The sequence below is a fragment of the Bos javanicus genome, chromosome 16 (assembly GCF_032452875.1).
Source record: "Bos javanicus breed banteng chromosome 16, ARS-OSU_banteng_1.0, whole genome shotgun sequence".
Classification (NCBI taxonomy): domain Eukaryota; kingdom Metazoa; phylum Chordata; class Mammalia; order Artiodactyla; family Bovidae; genus Bos; species Bos javanicus.
In genome coordinates this window covers 80,204,991-80,224,235 of record NC_083883.1, presented here as the reverse complement: position 1 = coordinate 80,224,235, position 19,245 = coordinate 80,204,991, and the positions used below count along the sequence as shown (strand labels likewise).

At 56.9% G+C, this 19,245-nt stretch overlaps 1 protein-coding gene across 1 annotated transcript; it reads right to left on the bottom strand.

Moving 5' to 3' along the window:
• Nucleotides 1-26: 26 nt before the first annotated feature.
• Nucleotides 27-19,201, bottom strand: LOC133228222 (maestro heat-like repeat-containing protein family member 7). The gene is made up of 16 exons (XM_061383739.1): nt 18,571-19,201; nt 17,708-17,909; nt 14,943-15,007; nt 14,192-14,314; nt 13,997-14,076; nt 13,545-13,674; nt 12,930-13,016; nt 11,885-11,992; nt 11,368-11,503; nt 10,580-10,668; nt 9,364-9,513; nt 7,524-7,678; nt 4,565-4,709; nt 4,029-4,189; nt 3,356-3,493; nt 27-3,248 (listed from the first exon to the last, which is right to left on the bottom strand). The coding sequence occupies exons 2-16, from the start codon at nt 17,808-17,810 to the stop codon at nt 3,059-3,061; spliced, it is 1,860 nt and encodes a 619-aa protein (XP_061239723.1). The 5' UTR covers nt 17,811-17,909; nt 18,571-19,201; the 3' UTR covers nt 27-3,058.
• Nucleotides 19,202-19,245: the final 44 nt, after the last annotated feature.

The window sequence follows — 19,245 nt, the reverse complement described above, 5'->3', positions numbered from 1 at the left end:
AATACAATGAAAAGAAAATAGCAAACATGATTTTATTTGTATATGTAAATTATACGTGTATTTATATCCTTTAAAATAAAAGCGAACGAGACAAAAGCTAATCCGATGCATTTAACCAACAGGAGCTCGTTTTGTGTGCGTGCACGTGTGATGTATGCGCGTCTGTCTCCCCACGGGTGGTCCTGATGCTGGGGGTATTCTTGTGGAGAGCTACTGTCTCTGACTGGCAGGCAGGTAGACCCACCCCTTGGACTCTCTAGCTGAGCAATTTTCTTAGATTCTTTGAACCTCAGTTTTATCCTCTGCAAAACAGAGGTAATAACACTTTTTTTTCACAGTTACAGCAAGAGTTAAAATTACTGAGCTCCCTGAGAACCCTGGACAAAAGCTGACGGCCCTGATGGTTTTGCATGTTTCTACTATGATCCTGCCCAGGAAACAGATGAGGATAACCAAACAAAAGTCAAGGTGCTCAGTCGTGTCCGACTCTTTGGGACCCCATGGGCTGTAGCCTCCTAGGCTCCTCTGTCCATGGTATTTTCCAGGCAAGAGTACTGGAGTGGGTTGCCATTTCCTTCTCCAGGGGATCTTCCCAACCCAGGGATCAAACCCAGGTCTCCCACACTGCAGACAGATGCTTTACTGTCTGAGCCACCAGGGAAGTCAAACAATAAACAGGGCGGGTGAAAAACACGTGGATTATTCGGAGTTTTCATAGCTGTTCTCTCCCCTTAACAGACCTCGATCCACTTCTTCAGCTGGTACCTAAAGCCCCACCGGTTTCCACCTTAAAACTGACTGGACCACCCTTCAATGGCCAGTGGTGAAGTTCACCCAGCCCCCACCCTGTGGGGGTCCAGCCTTGTCCCCAGCTGCTGACTCCTCCCTCCCCGCTTCCCAGCCCAGAAGTCCAAGAAGGGTGGGAGATACGAAGGCCCATCTCCACTGTTTTCAGCAGACATTATGCATTTGGGGTAACTTCTAGAGAGGTTCTCTGTCCTAGCTGTATTTCTAGAAGACAGCTCTAAGCTTCGGGTCTTCTCAAGTAAACGCCCACCGGGACCCCACCCCAGACCACCGGCAGAGAGGACGCATAGGCAGGACGGCGGAGGGGTGGCATAGTGGTCAGCCCTTGTTGTGTTTAGAAGCTGCCCGGAGGGTTCCCAGGCACAGCCTGAGTCCAGGACCCCTCCATGCGAGGGCCCCCCTGCCACCCTGGCATGTGCCTTCTGCTGCTTCCTGAAGCCGGTCCCAGGACCGCCCGGAGAACAATCACCACTGAAGTAGATCCAGAAAATGAAGCCCTCCCCCGGGCCCTCGGAGTCCAGGCCTCTGCCGACGGGGCCCAGCAGTCTGGCGTGGGCAAGCTCCCCAGAGATCAGGGGCACTCACGCTGGCCAGTCACTGCGCACAGATTCCGTTTCTGGTCAGGGGCCCGGGTGTGCCTGTGCACACCTGCCGTCCTCAGCAGGGGTTCTGACAACCCGACACGTGTCCCTGTCTGCCTGGTCAGCGCCCCACCCCCGTGCACAAATCAACACAGGTTCACGGGGGAGGGGGCTCCACAGACAAGACACTGATGCCCGCAACCTGCACAAAAGCCAGCAGGACCCAGCAGGTCCTACCCGTCCAGGTTCTAGGACTAGCGCTTGTCATCTTCTCCCTCTGTTATTTCAGAAGAAATCCACTCCTACTGCAAAACTCAGTGACTTCAAATTACAAAAGGAGCGTATTTAAAGCTGTGGTGAGTCAGAACTCCTGAACCCCCTTTAAACACCGCTGGTGGGAGTATAAATCGGTACAACTTTACTGGGGGACGTTAGTCTAGACAAATCAGACTAACTTGGCATCAGTCTCAAGAATCATAGAAGACATTCAAAAAAAAAAAGAATCATAGAAGACATTCATATTTTTTGAACCAAGTCTTCCACTTATTATGTTTCGTAGTTAAGCAAATAATCTGGAATATGGACAAAGCTTTCACAAAGAGATGTTCACTATAGTGTTATTATAATAGTGTAAAATTAGAAACTGAATGTCAGATCAATCATAATATATCTGTGATGAAATATTACATCCCCATTACAATTTATGTATGCTGCTGCTGCTAAGTCGCCTCAGTCGTGTCCGACTCTGTGCGACCCCATAGACGGCAGCCCACCAGGCTCCCCAGTCCCTGGGATTCTCCAGGCAAGAACACTGGAGTGGGTTGCCATTTCCTTCTCCAATGCATGAAAGTGAAAAGTGAAAGTGAAGTCGCTCAGTCGTGTCCGACTCTTAGCGACCCCATGGACTGCAGCCTACTAAGCTCCTCCGTCCATGAGATTTTCCAGGCAAGAGTACTGGAGTGGGGTGCCATCACCTTCTCCGAAAATTTATGTATAGCCCCCCCCAAAAAAAAACCACATAATGATGCAGAAGATGCTCTAAGACAGCAGAATACAGAACATGAACGGACAGGGATCTCAAACATGACCAACACACCCATGGTGGTGGCTCAGACGCTCAGTCGTGTCCGACTCTGTGAGACTCTATGGACTGCAGCCTGCCAGGCTCCTCTGTCCCTGGGAATCTCCGGGAAAGCGTACTGGAGTGGGTTGCCATTTCCTCCTCCAGGAAAACACCCCCCCACACACATTCAGACCAAAATCTAGAAGTGGTTTCTTCTGAGCATCACCATTATTCATGATGTTGTTGCTTTTAAGACTCTTTTCCATAACTGCCAAATCTCTATACCTTTCTTCTGCCAGGGGACCAGAGTACATTGAGCCAACCAGAGAGCTGAGCAGAGTGATACCTTTCTTCTGCCAGGTGACCAGAGTACATTGAGCCAACCAGAGAGCTGAGCAGAGTTACACCTTTCTTCTGCCAGGTGACCAGAGTACATTGAGCCAACCAGAGAGCTGAGCAGAGTGACTCTAAGGCAGGGTGGCTGCGGGGGCGCCGTGTTCTTCTACGAAATCAGAGCCGAGATTCAGTCGCACCAGGTAAACTCAAGGCCTGAGACTCCAGGTGACCAACCAGGTGTCCTGAGCAATGTCTCCCAGCCTGATGTGAGTCAGGCCACAGCCCCCTGGAGTAACTGCTCCAGGAGGGGCAGGCCCCCACCCGCCCCCCAGTCCTGGCCACTCGCCTCGGTGAAGAACACAAGAGCCGTCATATGGTTCTCGAGGTCCGGGTCCTGGAGGACGCGGACGGTGAGGCGGAACACAGGGCGGGTGTGCCAGCAGCTGCGGACGACCATGGCCCTGTGGACGGCGGGGCGGGCGCCCAGGGTCAGGCCTGCGTGCAGGGGGCCCTGGGGCGGGGCAGGGGCAGGGCGGCCGGCCCCCCAGCAGGTGCGGCCCAGGCTCACCTGCCCAGCAGGGCCACCCCCTCATGGTGTCTCTCCAGACTGGTGAGCAGCTCCCAGCCCTGCAGCTTCTGAATGTAGGACACGTGGTCGCTGTACCCTGCGCTCCTCATCAAGGTCTTCAGCGCCTCCACGGAGCAGCTGGGGGGGCGCGGGGGTGGGGGGCAGACAGCAGAGGAAAGGTCATCCTCTCCTCACCTGGGAACCTCCTGTCCACCCAGCCTCCCGCACGGCCGCCACCTGCTGGGGGTGGGACAGCCCTCAGGGACCCTGGCAACGTTCCACGAAGGAGGCACCCGAAGCCAAGACAGCTGGGGCACCGGGGTTGGGGCGGGGGTCTGCAGACTCAGATGCGTGGTGTCACAGAGGGACAGCATCCCTGCATCCGCCCAGAAAGCCAGACACACAGAGAGTCTTTCTAAGAAGCCCTGCAAGGGACTCCCCTGGCGGTCCAGTGGTTAAGACTCCGAGCTCCCAGGGCAGGAGGCCCAGGTTCCATCCCTGGTTGGGGAACTAAGATTCCGCATACCGCATGACGTGGCCAAAAATAAGTAAGAAAAAAATCATCAATAAAAAGCCTAGGCAAGAGCTGTTGGAGGGCACGTGGGGAGCCCAGGCCCGGTGGAGGTGAAAAACGGCAGGCGAGGCCCTTGAGCGACAGCCGGAGAGGGGGTACCTGACGGGGTCCATCCCCTGGCTCACAGGGGGCTGGGCGGCCCCCACCCCCAGGAGGGAGGAGATGCGGAACAGCAGGGCCAGGAACAGGTGCGGGAAGAAGGCCTGCACCTCCATCCTCCGGCTGGGCTCCAGCAGCAGCTCGTGGAGGGCCCTGGTGGCCTGCGGGGCAGGGGGCGTTGTCAGCCGCAGCCCTGGGCTGACACGACCCAGAGCCAGCCCCCGGGTCCCCCGCTGCCGAGCCCGGGAAGAGCAGGGCGGTGTCTGGGCTGCTGTCCGTTTAAAGCCCTCTGGGGGCTCTGCTGGGGGCTCGCTACTCTCACCATCCTTGAGGGGTCAGGGGACTGGGGTGCTGGTCTCACTCTGTCCCGCCCAGGCGAACGAGGAGCCGGTTCTCAGGCACGGCAGACTCCCCGGGGCCCCACACGAGAGGAGGCCACGAGGGTGTTCAACCTCCTCTGTCCACAGCAGCCGCTTGAGAGCTCCGGACAGCCTGGGCGGACCCCGGGGCACCCTACCCGCTGCGGGCCCACGTACGATCAATGGAGAGATCTGCGCTCTGCAGCCGGGCTCCTGGGGCCGAGACCTCTGCTGGGGGGTCAGCCTCTGCAGGAGGTGCTCCATGATCACTTCGTAGCCTTTGGGGAAGGACGCCAGGATCTCCCAGGGCTTGCGAGCCCCCCTGCAGGGAGAAAGCCCATCTGTAAGGTCAGCCTCCCGGGAGGGGCTCTGCCGCTCTGCTCAGGGCCCAGCTCCTTCTTCCTACCCTTCCCTCTCCCTTCTCCCCTCTCCTTTCCTCCAACTCCTTCCATCTTTCCATCACCTCCACGCCTCCTGTTCTCTGCCACCTCACATGCAGGTGACTCTGAAAGTGCTCACACGGCCTGTGAACCTGACGGGAGGAAACAGCTGAGTCCCATGGGTCAGAAACCTCCCCTGTGGCCGTGTCCCAGCCGGTGCTCCAGCCGTTGGCCCGGACCCAGCAGGCCACCCTCCAGGCCCCGGCGGTCACCTCTCCACGCAGGCCCTTCCAGCCTTGCCTGAATGCATTTCACTTATGTTTTTCCTTTGCCTGGGATACCTTCCCTGCTCCTCCCAACCTGCAAATTCACACTCAGAGGAAGAGGAGAGATCTGAAAATTATTTCTCCAAATAACAGGGTACAATTTCAGGAAAGTCTGCTCGCTGTACCCAAGAAGCCACGACCTTTGCGAGACAGGAGAGGGTCGTGAAAAATCAAGGAGAGACTGAAGACGAGGATGAAGACAGTCTCCCTGCTGGTGGTGTGGCATCACGGGGCTCCCGGGACAAAGACGAAGGAAGACTCCAAGCAGAAAACATGCGCGCTTGAGCAGTGCTTCGAGGGTTAATCAGTGGAAGAGACAGGCCAGCAGAGCCCTGGCCAGGGAACTGCGTAATTTCTCAATTGGGAAATTAAGATTGCTTATTAATTTCTGATAAATGTTCTTCATCATGGTAGGGAAGTTTTTTCCCATAATAGGGGAATTTTTTTTTTCAGTTAGTAATAGACTTTGAATTCTTTTGCCAAATGCTTTATAGCTTCCCATGATAAGTTTAAAAATATGTATGACTATTAAAGCAAAAATTAAACCTTTTTTTGGTGGTGTTTCTTCATGTGTATAGATATAATACGTATGGCAACCATACCATAAGTAAGGAAGTAAGTTCCTTACTTACTTCCATAAGTAGGGAAGCCAAGGAAGCTACATGTTGAAAGCTTTCATGTTTTCTTGAGGCTGTAAAATATTAATTCTAAATGGACTATGAACGTTTAGGGATGTCAGTACACTATGACAATTGAGGTTTGTAAATGCGTAAGACTCCACTAAAAATTGATGGAGTCAAAATACAATGGATAAATTAAGAAGGAATACCTCTAAAAAAAAGCACAAACTATCCAAAATAATTCAGGAAAGTGGAAACGTAGGAGCAAAAACTGGAGGAGGCAAACAGAAAACAATCGTGAAATGACAGACTGGGGACCTCGCCTGGTGGCCCAGAGGTTAAGCATCCTTCTGCCTGGACGCGGGACGCGGGCTCCACCCCCAGGTGAGGCACTAGGTCCGGCATGCCACAGCCAAGACCCGGCACAGCCAAATAAATGAAAACAAAGGACATAAATATTAAAAAAATACTTTTAAATAGTGAAAAATGCTTATAAAAAAGGGAAGAAACGGGTAGAAGATTTGGACATTTGGCCAAAGCAGGTATGTGGAGGTAAATGAACACAAGAAATCATGGTCAACATCAGTTGCAATTAAGAGTCAAACACAAATAGAAACAAGATGCCCCTGCGCACTTATTGGAATGACTAGGTCTTTCTTAATGACGATACCAAGTGTGGACAAGCGTGGAAGCAACCCGAAAGCCCTTTGGTAAGCCGCTGGCAGAAAGGCAAACGCCACAACCACGGCTGGAAAAGTTTGGCGGCTTCTTTAAAGCTGTTAAACGGACAGCTCCCGTATTACCCAGAAATGCAACCCCTAGGAACTTAGCCAAGAGAGATGAAAGCTAATATTTACACAAAAGCCTACGCGCACATATTTACAGCGGCACACTTGTAATGGCCCAGAACTGCGAAAACCAGGTGACTGCTGAGCACAGCGCGGCCTGCGCACACAGTGGGGTGCTGCTCAGCAAGGAACGGGGTGAATTTCTGACACCCACGATGCCCTGGGTGAATCCCAAACACGCACGTAAGCGAGAGAAGCCAGGACCAGACGCACGAGTCTGCTCTGTGCGGTGTGACCGTCCTGCGTGGTCCTACTTCTAGGACGGCCTGGGGAAGGCCCAGCGACAGGGCTGGATGACAGATGGGGGCCAGGCTCGTGGGGCTGCTCCCAGCGGCACGGGATCTGGAGGGCAGTGGAAGGCCCTGCGTCTTAATGTGGTGGTGATGGCTGTGACTATACGTTTGAGAAAACTTGTGGAACTGTGTGGTCAAAGGGCGAATTTTACTACATGGAGAAATTTTAATGTCTTATAGCTTAGTACACCCATACTATATAATATCAGATGGCTATTAAAATCGTTTACAAAGGAGTTTTAATTTTGAGAAAATGCTATGAAAAAAATGTGGAGATCGGTATATATGAGGGACTGTACTTTCTTTTTGTGTGTGTGTGTGTGTGTGTGTGTGTGTTTTGTGTGTTTTTTTGTGTGTGTACATTCCTTAAAACCCTTTTTGTGTGTGTTCGTTTGTTGTGTTTGTAAAAATGGAACAAAATCATTCTTAAGAGGTAGACACACTATAAATTATACCTAAGTAACAGCAGAGGTTGCCTTGGGGTGAGATTTAATTTCTTTTTTTCAAAAATGTACATGTTTCAAAATTTTCTGCAATAAGCTAATATTAATGGTACAATCACTTTGCCCCAAGTAAGGAACTTCCTTGTACTAAAAGTTGGACATATTTTAAGAATAAGCAGATCGGCACAGCCTGGGGCTTGTCTGCCGCCCCGGGGACCCCACCCACCTCTGGGACTGCTCGTCCATCTCGAAGAGCGTCAGGACCACCTCATCCGTGTAGGTCTGGGCCAGCACGTGGAGCACCTTCCGGATGGTCTCCTGGGCCGTGGCGTCCGTGGCGCTGGGCATGTGGTGGTAAACGTGCTTGATGATTTCAGGCACCTGCAGGGGGTGGGGGGTGCGGAGTGCCTGCTTCCTGGGTGCTCGACACCTGCTCGGCAGGAGCCTCGGACCCAGGCGCCCACGCGGGGCTGGGGGCTGTCCCCCTGCCATGGCTGAAAAGGCACAGAGTAGACAGCAGCAGGGAAGAGGCTGTGGAGTCGGGTCCGGAAACCAGGTCACAAATATCAGAGGAGGGAACTGGGACACAGAGACTGTTGCGGGGGGAGGGCAGGCCCATCACTGGCTGTGTGGACGGGAGGCTGTACAGGCCTGGAGTCACTCTGCCTGGATTCGAACCTGCCTCCCCGCTGACCAGCTGTGTGACCTTGGCACAGGATCAGCCCTCTCTGTGCTCTACTTCTTCATCGGACAACGAGAACCAGTTCAGCCTCCTCGTGGGCCTGAGTTAACACGTCTAGTGCATGTTACACGTGTGCTCAATAAAGTCCAGTTATCCGGGCCATACCCGCCGTGAGCTTCTCCCCAACTCCAGTTACTTCCCTGCAGACTTGTTGTAAGAAATAACACAGCACGTGACTGCGGCCAGCCCAGGGCAAGGTGCCCGGCGTTGGTAAACCTGAACAGTAACTGAAGTCAGCCTAACGTGGGAAGCTGACCTTGGCCTGGGAGCCACGGGGGTGCAAGCTCCAGTTCACCACAGGGAGAAGGTTCCAATGATGAAAGTGGTGCCGGAGGAGACCCGAGCTCTGCGCGGGGTGGGGAGCAGAGTCCGGCTGCCCAGGAGCTGGGCAGGGACTCCACATGGGTGCTGGGGGGCTGCCCTCCAGGGTGCCCTTCGGCTCAGGAGTGTTCAGATGGCACCCCAGGCCAGAGAGAAGAGGAGAGCCCAGGAACAGCTCATGGAGCTGGCACTGGCATCAGGGGGAGGTGGGGGCACGGGAGGCCATTGAAAGCAGAGTGACTGTCTGTCCACAGGAGCTTTGAAGATGGTCTAAGAAAAAGGACTGATAAAGAGACCCTGTGCTGGCTTAATTTCTCTGTGAACAAGTCCCACCTCCGACAAAGGGCCGTGCTCCAGCTCTAGCTCGTGTCAGTGTGCCTTATGTTTACACGTAGATACAGATATACAGATACACGGGTGTAGACGTAGGTGTAGAGGACACGGATATAACGTAGATATAGATATACAGATACACGGGTGTAGACGTAGGTGTAGAGGACACGGATATACACGTAGATACAGATATACAGATACACGGGTGTAGACGTAGGTGTAGAGGACACGGATATACACGTAGATACAGATACATGGGTAGAGGATAGACAGACACAACGATATGGAGACAGGCATCTCCTAATCTTGCTGGGAATTCTCCCGCCGGCCTGACAAAGTGCTCAGAGGCCTCATCCCCTGTCTGCATGCGGGAGGGAGGTCTGAGGTGTCTCCTGGCCCCGGGAGCCCAAACGGGGCTCCTGCTGTCGCTCTGATGCTAGCCTTCCCTTCCCAGTGGAGACGGAGGCCAGGTGGTCACCCCTCCCCATGGAAGGGCCTTCCACACAACTGCAAACCACGCTACGCCTCGTTTAACTTTTTATCCTCTGGATTCAAGGATCATGACTCTTTAACCCCAACCAGTAGGAAGTGAAACAGCAAGATCCGACACGGAATGGAAAGGAAGAAGGCCCAAAGCGCCCTCGGGCCCTGGAGTCCCTGGAGCGGCTACCTTCCCGATGTCGGGGACGGAGGACTTCAGGATCATCCGCAGCACCCTGGAGGCCGCCCGGGCGTCGTGCCTGCTGGGCTTGGTCAGGGCCTCCAACGACACCAGCATCACGTCTGCTCGCTCCTCGGGAGTCAGGTACTTCCTGAAGAACTGGGAAGAGGGAGCCGGGCGGAGCCCCTCTGAGTCCGCCCGTGGCCTCCGCGCCCTGGAGAGGCCGGCCGGCCTGGGTCCAGCGCAGGCAGCCCTGGCCAGCACCCGGCTCCCTGCGGGGTGAGGCCGAGGCGGGGTGTGGCCAACGGTCCCCACAGCAGCGCACAGAGAAGTGAAAGTGAGTGAAGTGAGAGTCGCTCAGTCGCGTCCGACTCTCTGTGACCCCACGGACCTCCAGGCCAGAATACTGGAGTGGGGAGCCGTTCCCTTCTCCAGGGGATCTTCCCAACCCAGGGACAGAAACCAGTTCTCCCACATTGTAGACAGACTCTTTACCAGCTGAGCCACCAGGGAAGCCCAAGAATACTGGAGTGGGTAGCCTATCCCTTCTCCAGCCGATCTTCCCAGAGGGAGATGCTAAAGGCGTCTGGGTTTGCATTTGGAACACAAGCAGGGGACTGCATCTGGGGTGAGCTCTGATGTCTAGCGGGGTGACCGCACCGCAAAGCAGGCATCGGCTTCCAGGTCTGCTTCCAGGCCTTGGAGGGGCCACCTGCAAAAGGGGAAGGAGCCGGGGGCAGCCACAGTGAGAGGCAGGAGGTGGGTGACAGCCATGGCAGGACCAGAGCAGAGCAGGTGGACGAGCAAGGGATTCAGGAGGCAGAGTGGATGGGCGTGGGGTTGAGCTGGGCGTGGAGAGGAAGGGAGAGTGAAGGGTGGTATCTGGGTTTCTGGAGGGAGTGGCGGGAGCTGGCGGAGCCTGGGGCACAGTGCCCAGGGCCAGAAGTCCGCCTCTGCTGAGAGACCAGAAGGGAAGCCAGGCCTAAGACAGGTGCGTGGGGAGGAGAGCGGACCACACCTCACTGCACAGTCCCGCTCAGTGACTTAAACTTCAGTCCACCCCAGGGCAGCTAGGGGAACGGGCCTTCCCCTCCAGCACGCTGTCCACGAGACCTGGGATTTCAGGGACCCTTCCTCGTAGTGGGGATCACCCCTCGGGCCTGGCCCTCTTCCTGCCCGCGCTTCCCATCCAGGCATCCCGCGTTGGGTGGGGTGTGTGCGCTACCATCGTGAGGTCCTGTATGCTGGCCAGCCACTCCCCCCGGAAGTGCTTCTGCAGCTCCTTCAAGATGTTCTCTGTCTTCTGTTTCACACCTGCGATCCAAAACCATTGGCAGGGGAGAAAGGAACACGCCCTGTGCTCTTCCCCAGCAAACCTCAGAGTGGACCAAGAGGGTTCAAGGGTGAAGTGTTGCTGGCCCATCACAGCGTGCGAGGGTTCTCGGGCCCTGGTGCCAGGCCGGCAGGTGGACGTCAGTGAGGCCGCTGCTCCCACACACCGCTCACCCGGCCCCCGCTAAGTAACTGGGAAACGGACCCAGTTTAATCACAAAAGCCAAGTCTCTGAAGCTCCCTTTGGGGGAGAGGTGCAAATTCCTCTGGCACCTCTGTGTGTGTGTACATCCGAATCTCTGACTTTCTTGGGGCAGGGGAAGCCCAGATCAGGAGTCCCCAGGTTGTCCCGTGAGGAGGGAGCCTCATTTCCCAGCCTGGGTCCTCGCAGCAGTGGTGGGACAGCTGGGAACACTGAGGGGCCAAGTGGACCTCACAGGTGGCTGCAAGCCCGGCTCCCTGTCCTCCCGAGAGTCCCCAGGAATGTCTCCTAAGAGGGCGTGGTGTCAGCACTGGGCTGGGGCTCATTCCGATAAGGCGTATTTAGGGCCTTGCCCTGAGGAGGGAGGCCAGCCCTCCGGCGCCCCCGACACCACGCAGGGCTCCCAGTAGGGCCTGTAGCTCTGCGAGCCAGCACCCCCACCTCCCGCAGCCCCTAGTCCATTAGGCTGGGATGCTCACTTCTCTGCAGCGCAAGGACTTTGAACAGGTAGTGCAGCGCTTCCGAGGCCGCCATGCCGACCTCCAGGTTGGGGCTCATGCAGAGGAGGCCCAGCGTGCCCATCAGCTTCCCAGTCATGGAGAACTCCGCCGTGTGCTGCGGGAGGGGGCCCGGCTGCACCCCGCGGGCCACATGGGCGCTGCCCCAGCCCCGCCTGCCAGGGGGCCCCCATTCCCTTCGACTTCCCCTCCCCTCCACACAGCTTGGTATCTGCTGTGGGTGGCCCCACCTCACCAGCTCCACACAGTGCTGGCAAAGGGACCTTCCAAGTCAGCACCCAGGGGACTGGGGCGGCCAGACCCCCAGGCACACTGGCCAGTGGGAGCTATGGGCTCCCATCCCTGGCTCCCCGGGCCAGGCCCTCCACCCGGGCTGGGATATATCTGCCTGCTCAGAGCTCACAGGAGCAGCGGGACCAAGGTGCTGTGGTCGCCCCCCAGGGACCCCTGCAGAGCCTCGCGTGTCCCAGGCACTCACCGCCAGCTCGGGGAAATTGCAGATAAACCTCAGGATCCGGGAAATGGCGCCCAAGATCCGGGTCTGCTCGTGCACTTTATCCGACTGCACCAAGCAAGGCAGGACGACCTGCAGAGGGAGCAGGGACACCTGCCACACCTTCCGTGGGGTCCCACCCTCCCTGCTCAGTCCATCCCCGACATGGCCTCGGAGACAAGCGGACACCCCTGACACACGCAGCATCCCGGCCACAAAGACAATAGGAGGGTGGCCGCGGCTGGCCCGAGTTTATCTAGTTTTTATAGTTATCTAGTTTTCTGTGATGAACATGCGTTGCTTGTAAAATTACCAAGAAAACAATGAATATCATTAAAAATGAAAAAAAAAAAAAAGAAATGATACATCCCTCAAAATAATGTCCTAACACGAATGCATTTCCTCTCTACACACAGCCCTTATCGTCGTTGTGGTTCGGTCACTAAGTCGTGTCCAACCCTTTTCGACTCCCTGGACTGCAGCACGCCAGGCTTCCCTGTCCTTCACTGTCTTCCAGAGCTTGCTCAAACTCATGTCCTTGAGTCAGTGATGCCATCCAACCATCTCATCCTCTGTCACCCCCTTCTCCTCTTGCCCTCAATCCTTCCAGCAACAGGGTCTTTTCCAGTGAGTTAGCTCTTCGCATCAGGTAACTAAAGTACTGAAGCTTCAGTGAAAGCTTAAAATAAGATAGCTGGGCAATCTTGTCTCCTTATCTTTAGTCACATCTAGTATTTTATCCAAAATTAAATCAACTTTGTTAATTACCATCTTGTCACGAAAGTTCATTTCAAGTGACTCCTGGCTATTTCTCGAATTCAAACTCACCCCTCAGGGTGACAATGTATTGTGACCAAGAACGTCTGGGGACTCCGTGAAGAGGGGAGAGATGCAGGACTCTGTCTCCAGGGAACAGACATGCCTGCTGAGGTCTGAGGACCGAAGGATGGCCTTCAGCCGCAGCCGAGCCCCAGGCATCTTAGTTTCCTTTCCTCCCCCCACACCCAGGGCTTCAATCTCCCTTCCTCACCTCCAGGAAGCTCTGCAGGAAGACCATGCTCGGCTCCAGATCCTCCATCACGAGAGCCTGTAACATGTCGTCCAAGGCCTGGATTGTCTGGCAGGCGGGGGGCGCGGGGTGTCAGATGACAGACCGCTCCCCGGGGCGCCCCCACTCCCATGGGCCAGCTCTGCCGCCGCCCTCGCATCTTCGAGCGCCAGCCCCGCTTGACCTCCCTGAGCCCTGGACCAGCTCCAACTGTAGGCCAGACAGTACGAGTGGGCACCCGGCTGCTCTCTCCAAAAAATGCAGCCCCCGAGGGCCCCTCGCCACCAGAGGCTCATTCTCTGACATCTTCGATAAAGGAAACCTCTATCTTTCAAGCTGAAAATTCCCGGGAAGGTTTGACCAAGTCTATTGGCCAGTAATTCCCTAGAACCTGTGGGCTTATCCTCAGACTGTCTCCTCCTGAAACTGAGGCTCTCGTGAAACTAGAGAAACAGAGCGCTTGGGAGAGAAGGATGTGGGTGGTGTGGGAGCAGGAGCCAGCCCGAGGAGGCACGAGGGGACCGCGGATGGGCAGTGTGGGAGCAGGAGCCAGCCCCAAGGAGGCGCGAGGGGCCTGCGGATGGGCAGTGGCAGCACCTGGAGGTAGAGGCTGGCGCTTTCCTTGCGGTCCAGGCTGGGCATGATGAGCGGCAGAGGGATGATGCTGGAGATGCCGGCGGTGGCCAGGTCCAGCTTCTGGGACAGGTGGAGCGGCGGGTTCACCTGGCTGTGGGGGAGGGGGGGAGGGGACACGGGGGGCTCTGGAGCACAGGTTAGTGTCCAGGGCCAGTGGGGGGGCACTCTGCTCTGCCCTCTTGCTGGGCCTTCACACACTTCCCTGCAGGGAAGGAGGTCCTGGCGTCTCTGGGAGCCTTCCCCACACTGATGCCCCAACAGCTTTCTAACAGTGAGAGTTGGGGGTACCCTACCACAGGAGGCTGGGAGGCAGGGTGGCTGTCATGGGCCCTGCCCCCGCAGCCCAGAACTCACGTCCCCAAGCCTTGCCATGCTCCCCAACCCCAACACCCCGGCCTTGGGGACCCAGGCACCTCAGGGCCACGACGCAGAGCATGGCTCGCTGCCGCACAGTGCTGACCAGGGCTTCTGTGGACTCTTCGAGAATTAATTTCTAGAAGGGAGGAAGAAAGGAGAATTCCCCTCAGAGAGGGACCCCCGCCCCGCGGCTGGGTTTGTCATTCTTGTCCCTGGAGGACCGATGCCCAGAAAGAGAGGGCCTTGCTCACCGTGATTTTCTCGGCCAAGACAGTTTTCGGAAAGAAATCGTCCATGTTGCCATTTGCCTGGGCGTGGACAGCACCACTCAAGGTGTCCACTGCACTCAGGAACTTCAGCTTGTCCATCTCGAGCTAGGACAGAGGGACACACAAGCCCTGCCCACAGCCCGGCCTCTGCCTGCAGCCCACCCACCTCCCTCTGCAGAGCCCCTGCGTCCCCTGCCCAGACCCTGCCCCTCGCAGGGCCCAGAACTCTGACCACAGAAGCATTTCCTACACATGCCCCGCGCCCAGCACTGGCCACCAGTGTCCTGACACCTCTGTAGCTCTCCAGGGACCAAGCTGGCGGGGGGGGCGGGGCTTGGGGGCCCCAAAGGCAGGGTTTTTTTCACTTCTGTGGCTGGCCTGGCCACCTAACAGGCCAGGTCAGGCAGCTTCTAAGCCAGGGCTGGCATTCAGACAGAATGAAAGAAGCCTGCATGTGTGTGCTCAGTCATGTCTGACTCTTTACGACCCTGTGGACTGTATGCAGCCTGCCAGACGCCTCTGTCCATGGGGATTCCCCAGGCAAGAATACTGGAGCGGGTAGCCATTTCCTTCTCCAGGGGATCTTCCCAACCCAAGGAATTGACCCCGGGCTCCTGGGTCTCCTGCATTGGCAGGTGGGTTCTTTACCACTGGTGCCACCTGGGAAGCCCGAGCCCTCGTTTTTACCTACTTTTCTCCTCAGTTCTCAGAAAGCTCCAGGGAACTGCCTTACCAGCTGCCCTTGTTCTAGAAATTCCTGGATGCACTCATAGGCTTCTCTTTCTGACTGGCGCAGTCCTGCAGGGGATGTAATTGGGAGGAATCTGGCTGATTCTCTGTGTGGAACAGGAAAGCAGAACCCCCCACCCTCCACCCTCTTTCAAGAGGGCTCAGAAGCTGTAGGGGTCCCAGGTGACTGCCCCAGCTCCAAGAAGCAGCTTCTCCAGGCCTGGGGCCAAAGGTAGGCCACAGAAGCCTCTGTGGAAAGGGAACTGTGTGGGGGACTGTCAAGAGACTTTCTGCATCAAGCACGGCCAGGAGAGGCAGGAGATGGAGAGTCCTCTAAGTCACCCCGGGAGCCCCAGGTGCTGGCGCTGTTCTGGGTAGGCTCTGAGACCCTTGAATGGGAGTGAACTTGAAACCCCAAATGGGCCTATGCATCTCCCTGGACGACTGAGCTGGTGCAGCCCTGTGGAGCTGGCACCCAGGTGTAGACAGAGGCTGGGGGTGAGGCTAAGAATAGCGCCTGTCCACCCAGGGTGTCAGGAGCAGGTGAAGCAAGAGGATGAAGGGGTGGCATCCCTGGTCACCAGGCCTGAGGTCTGGCCCTTCCTCACTGCCCTACGTGGATTGCCCTGGGGGCGGGGCGGGGTCAGAGCTGGAGCACTGCAGCTGAAGTTCAAATGCCCGAGTTCCAGGCCAGCTCTTCCGCTTAGTGAGCCCCACGACCTTTCCAAGTTAAAGTCTCTCAGCTCTGGTTTCCTTGTCTATACAATAGGGAGGATGACTGTCCCTATTATTATTGTGAGAATTAAATGAATGAATGCATGATAATGATAAATAACAAATGATAGTAATAAATAATTAATGCTTGATAATAATACAAGAAGAAGACTCTTGAGAGTCCTTTGGACAGCAAGGAGAGCAAACCAGTCCATCCTAAAGGAAATCAACACTGAGTGTTCATTGGAAGGACTGATACTGAAGTGAGAGCTCCAATACTTTGGCCACCTGATGCAAAGAGCTGATCCACTGGAAAAGACCCTGATGCTGAGAAAAACTGAAGGCAAGAGGAGAAGGGGATGACGGAGGATGAGCTGGTTGGATGGCATCACCGACTCAATGGACATGAGTTTGAACAAGTTCTGGGAGATGGTGAGGGACAGGGAGGCCTGGCGTGCTGCAGTCCATGGGGCCGCAAAGAGGTGGATAGGACTGAGCGACTGAACAACAACAACGATACATGAAGGCACAATCTTGAGCAAATTAAATTCTCCTTCAACATGGGACCGGTAATCACAGGGTCTATCACCGTTATGAGGTTTAAATTAATTCATTCATGTAAAAAATGTGGAATGACCCCTGGCCCAGGGCAGGAAATTAGTAAGTCCCTTCTTCTGCCCACGTATACTGAGCACTTTCTATGGGAAAGGTGCGTTATAGGCAGAGCTGACAGACAGAGCACACAAACAAACAGGTCCCTGCACGGGACACTGCCACGTGTAGCTCTAATGGAATCATCTCTGTGTCTGCTTGTACAGATGTGTGTATGTATATACATACACACACACACACACACGTGTATATATACATTCTCAGGAGGTCAGAGAAAGCCTGAGTGGCCTTCACGACCATGGGGAACTAGCCCGACAGATACCTGGGGAAAGACCTTTCTAGGCCAAAAGAGCAGTGGATGCAAAGGCGCTGGGGCAGGACCACGCCTGGCGTGCAGCTGGGACTGCCCAGGGGCCCAGAGCCTGGAATGGGACTGCAGGGGGAGTGGCCAGTAGGAAGGCAGAGCGGTCAGGAGCCAGGTCAGGAGGGCCTTCTGAAGCTGCTGCAAGGACGGTTGTGTGGACTCTGGCTTTTGTTCTGCGTAGGACAGCCCTAGGTAGGTTTCAGTTAAGACAGAATTACTCTGGTTGTTGGGTTGAGACTAGAGAGATGCAGGGTGGTGGTAGGGGTGGGTAGAGGTGGCCAGGTCACATGGTAATAATCCAGGGTAGAGGAGACGGGGGCTGGACCCGGGATGGTAGGAGTGAGTGGTCAGATTCTGTATCTGTGTTGAAGGCAGGCCCCGGAGGGAGAGTGGTACTCTGGGTGTGAGTTAGACAAAGGCAAGTGCAGACAGACTTGGGGCCTGAGGACCTGTGCAAGCGAGGTGGGGCAGGTCTGGGGCTGGCAGCGCAGCTGGGATGTGCTGGATCTGAGATGCGTGTGTGTGTGTGTGTTAGTTGCTCAATTGTGTCCGACTCTTTGTGACCCCATGGACTGTAGCTCACCAGGCTCCTCCATCCACGGGATTCTCCGGGCAGGAATAGTGAACTGGGTTGCCATTCCATTCTCAAGAGGATCTTCCCAACCCAGGGATCAAACTCCAGTCTCCTGCATTGCAGGCAGATTCTTTACTGTCTGAGCCACCAGGGAGACCCTTGAGATGCTGACTAGGCACCAAACAGGGGATGTTGCTGTGGCTGGATTGAAGAGTCTGGAGGTCAGGGCTGGGGTCGGGGACTTGCTGACACACAGGTGGTCTAGAGGTCTGCCTTGGCTCTCCCGAACAGTGGAAAGCCCCAGGCGACATCCTGGTCCCCATCCAGCTGGAGGTAGGTCTGAAAAGGGACCGGCGTGCAGAGACCAGAGCTCTGACCCACCAGGCAGCCAGGAGTGGGCAGACTCAAGTCCATCCATGAGTGCCCAGCGAGGGCTGGGCCATCCAGTACCATCCCATCTGAGGCATCGGGAGCCAAGACTCGGCCAGGTCCCAGAGTAACTCACCCGCCAAGTGAGGGCTCCCAGAGACATGGTCAGGCAGTCCCGAAAAAGTGATTTTGTTTAATTTTTGACGATGGTCGGGATGACGGTCAGGAGGGGAGTCCATTGGCACGCCTAGGCAGCAGCCAAGTCAGGCTTCCAGAAAGGACAGGCAACTGGCTGAGCGGTGCCAGCTTGGGTCCACCCCGGCCTCCTTCACCCGGCCCTGGGAAGATGGGGACCGTCTGAAGGGCCCTGCCTCCCACCCCCTGCCCCAGAGCTGCTTACAAGTCTTCATTCAGGACTCTCCCTGAGTGGGGACATTTCATTTGGAGGCGGCCTCCGGGCCCTCTGCCTCCGGGAGGCCGCACTGCTGAAATCCCCGAAGCCCCCGACCCCTGGCCCGATTCACAGTCCGTGTCTGCCCTGAGGCTGGGGGGCTGAGTGCCCCCAGAGGTCTGTCCAGGTCTTGCCCGTGGATCAGGAGGAAACCGCCGCCTGCCCTACAGGCTCGGTCCCCCAGCCGGGGCGCCCCCTGCCTCCGTCCCAGGGGAGACCCGGAGGCCCATGTCCTCCCGCGTCCTGTCCTGCCCGCTGTACTCCGGCGCTCCCTCTGCCGGGGCGCACCGACCTCGGCCCGCATGCTGGGGTTCCGGACACCGGTCACGGTTTCCCCGGGCCTCCCTCTTCACAGCACCCACAGCATGTGACTCAGCCCGGCGGAAGGGGGCCAGGTCTGAGGTCGGGGGTCCAGAGAGCCGGCCGCGTCCCCTCGGAGCCTGCCCCTGCGTGGGGCACCTCAGGCCCTGAAGCCCAGCCCCTCGGGCCCGGGGCACCTGCCTGGCCTGCCCCGGGGGTGCTGTGAGGGCGGCGGAGGGAGCCCTCACCTAACGCAGCGCCTCAGCTCTGGGCCCACCCGGTCCTGGGATTGTGCCTCCAGAGGGCGCCGCGCCGGCTCCAGAGCGGCCCCTGCAGGGCGGGTGTGGACCTGGCTCCCTTCGCCCCGCGGGTCTCGGACCCGGGACCGCCCACTTCCGGCTTTGGAGACGAGGCGCTGGGGCTGTTACGCACAAGAGCCTCAACTCGGGGCGGTGGAGGAGCCCATCGCTGAGCCACGCCCATTGCGGGGCCCCGCCCACCAGCGAGCACCGCCCACCGCCGAGCCACGCCCACTACTGAGCACCACCCACCATCGAACCACCCCCATCGCCGAGCACCGCCCATCACTGAATCCCACCCATTACCAAGCCACGCCCACCACTGAGCACCGCCCACCACCGAGCCACGCCCATCGTTGAGCACAGCCACCACTGAGCAGCGCCCATCACTGAACCACGCCCACGGCCGGACCACGCCCATCACCGCCTTGGGACTCCCAGGGGCTGCTGCGGCCCCATCCTTCCCATGAAGCACCCTCAGAGCCCAGTTCCTTGGGCCCTGGTGGGGCGGCGGGGTGGGGGACGACCCAGGAGCTTTGACTCCTCCTCCCATCCTGCCCAGGACACTTCCCACCAACCTGCTCCCTAGGGCCCTGGCCAGACCACCCTGGGCAGACCATCAGC

Bases quoted from the DNA above. Each gene is read 5' to 3' on its own strand.
- LOC133228222 (XM_061383739.1), bottom strand. From the start codon at position 17,810: ATGGACTCCCCTCCTGACCGTCATCCCGACCATCGTCAAAAATTAAAC. The intron at 10,669-11,367 runs GTGAGCATCCCA...TTTGGATCGCAG, and splicing joins AGTCCTTGCGCTGCAGAGAA to GTGTGAAACAGAAGACAGAG. The intron at 4,710-7,523 runs GTGGGTGGGGTC...TTCTCCCTGCAG, and splicing joins ATGGACGAGCAGTCCCAGAG to GGGGGCTCGCAAGCCCTGGG.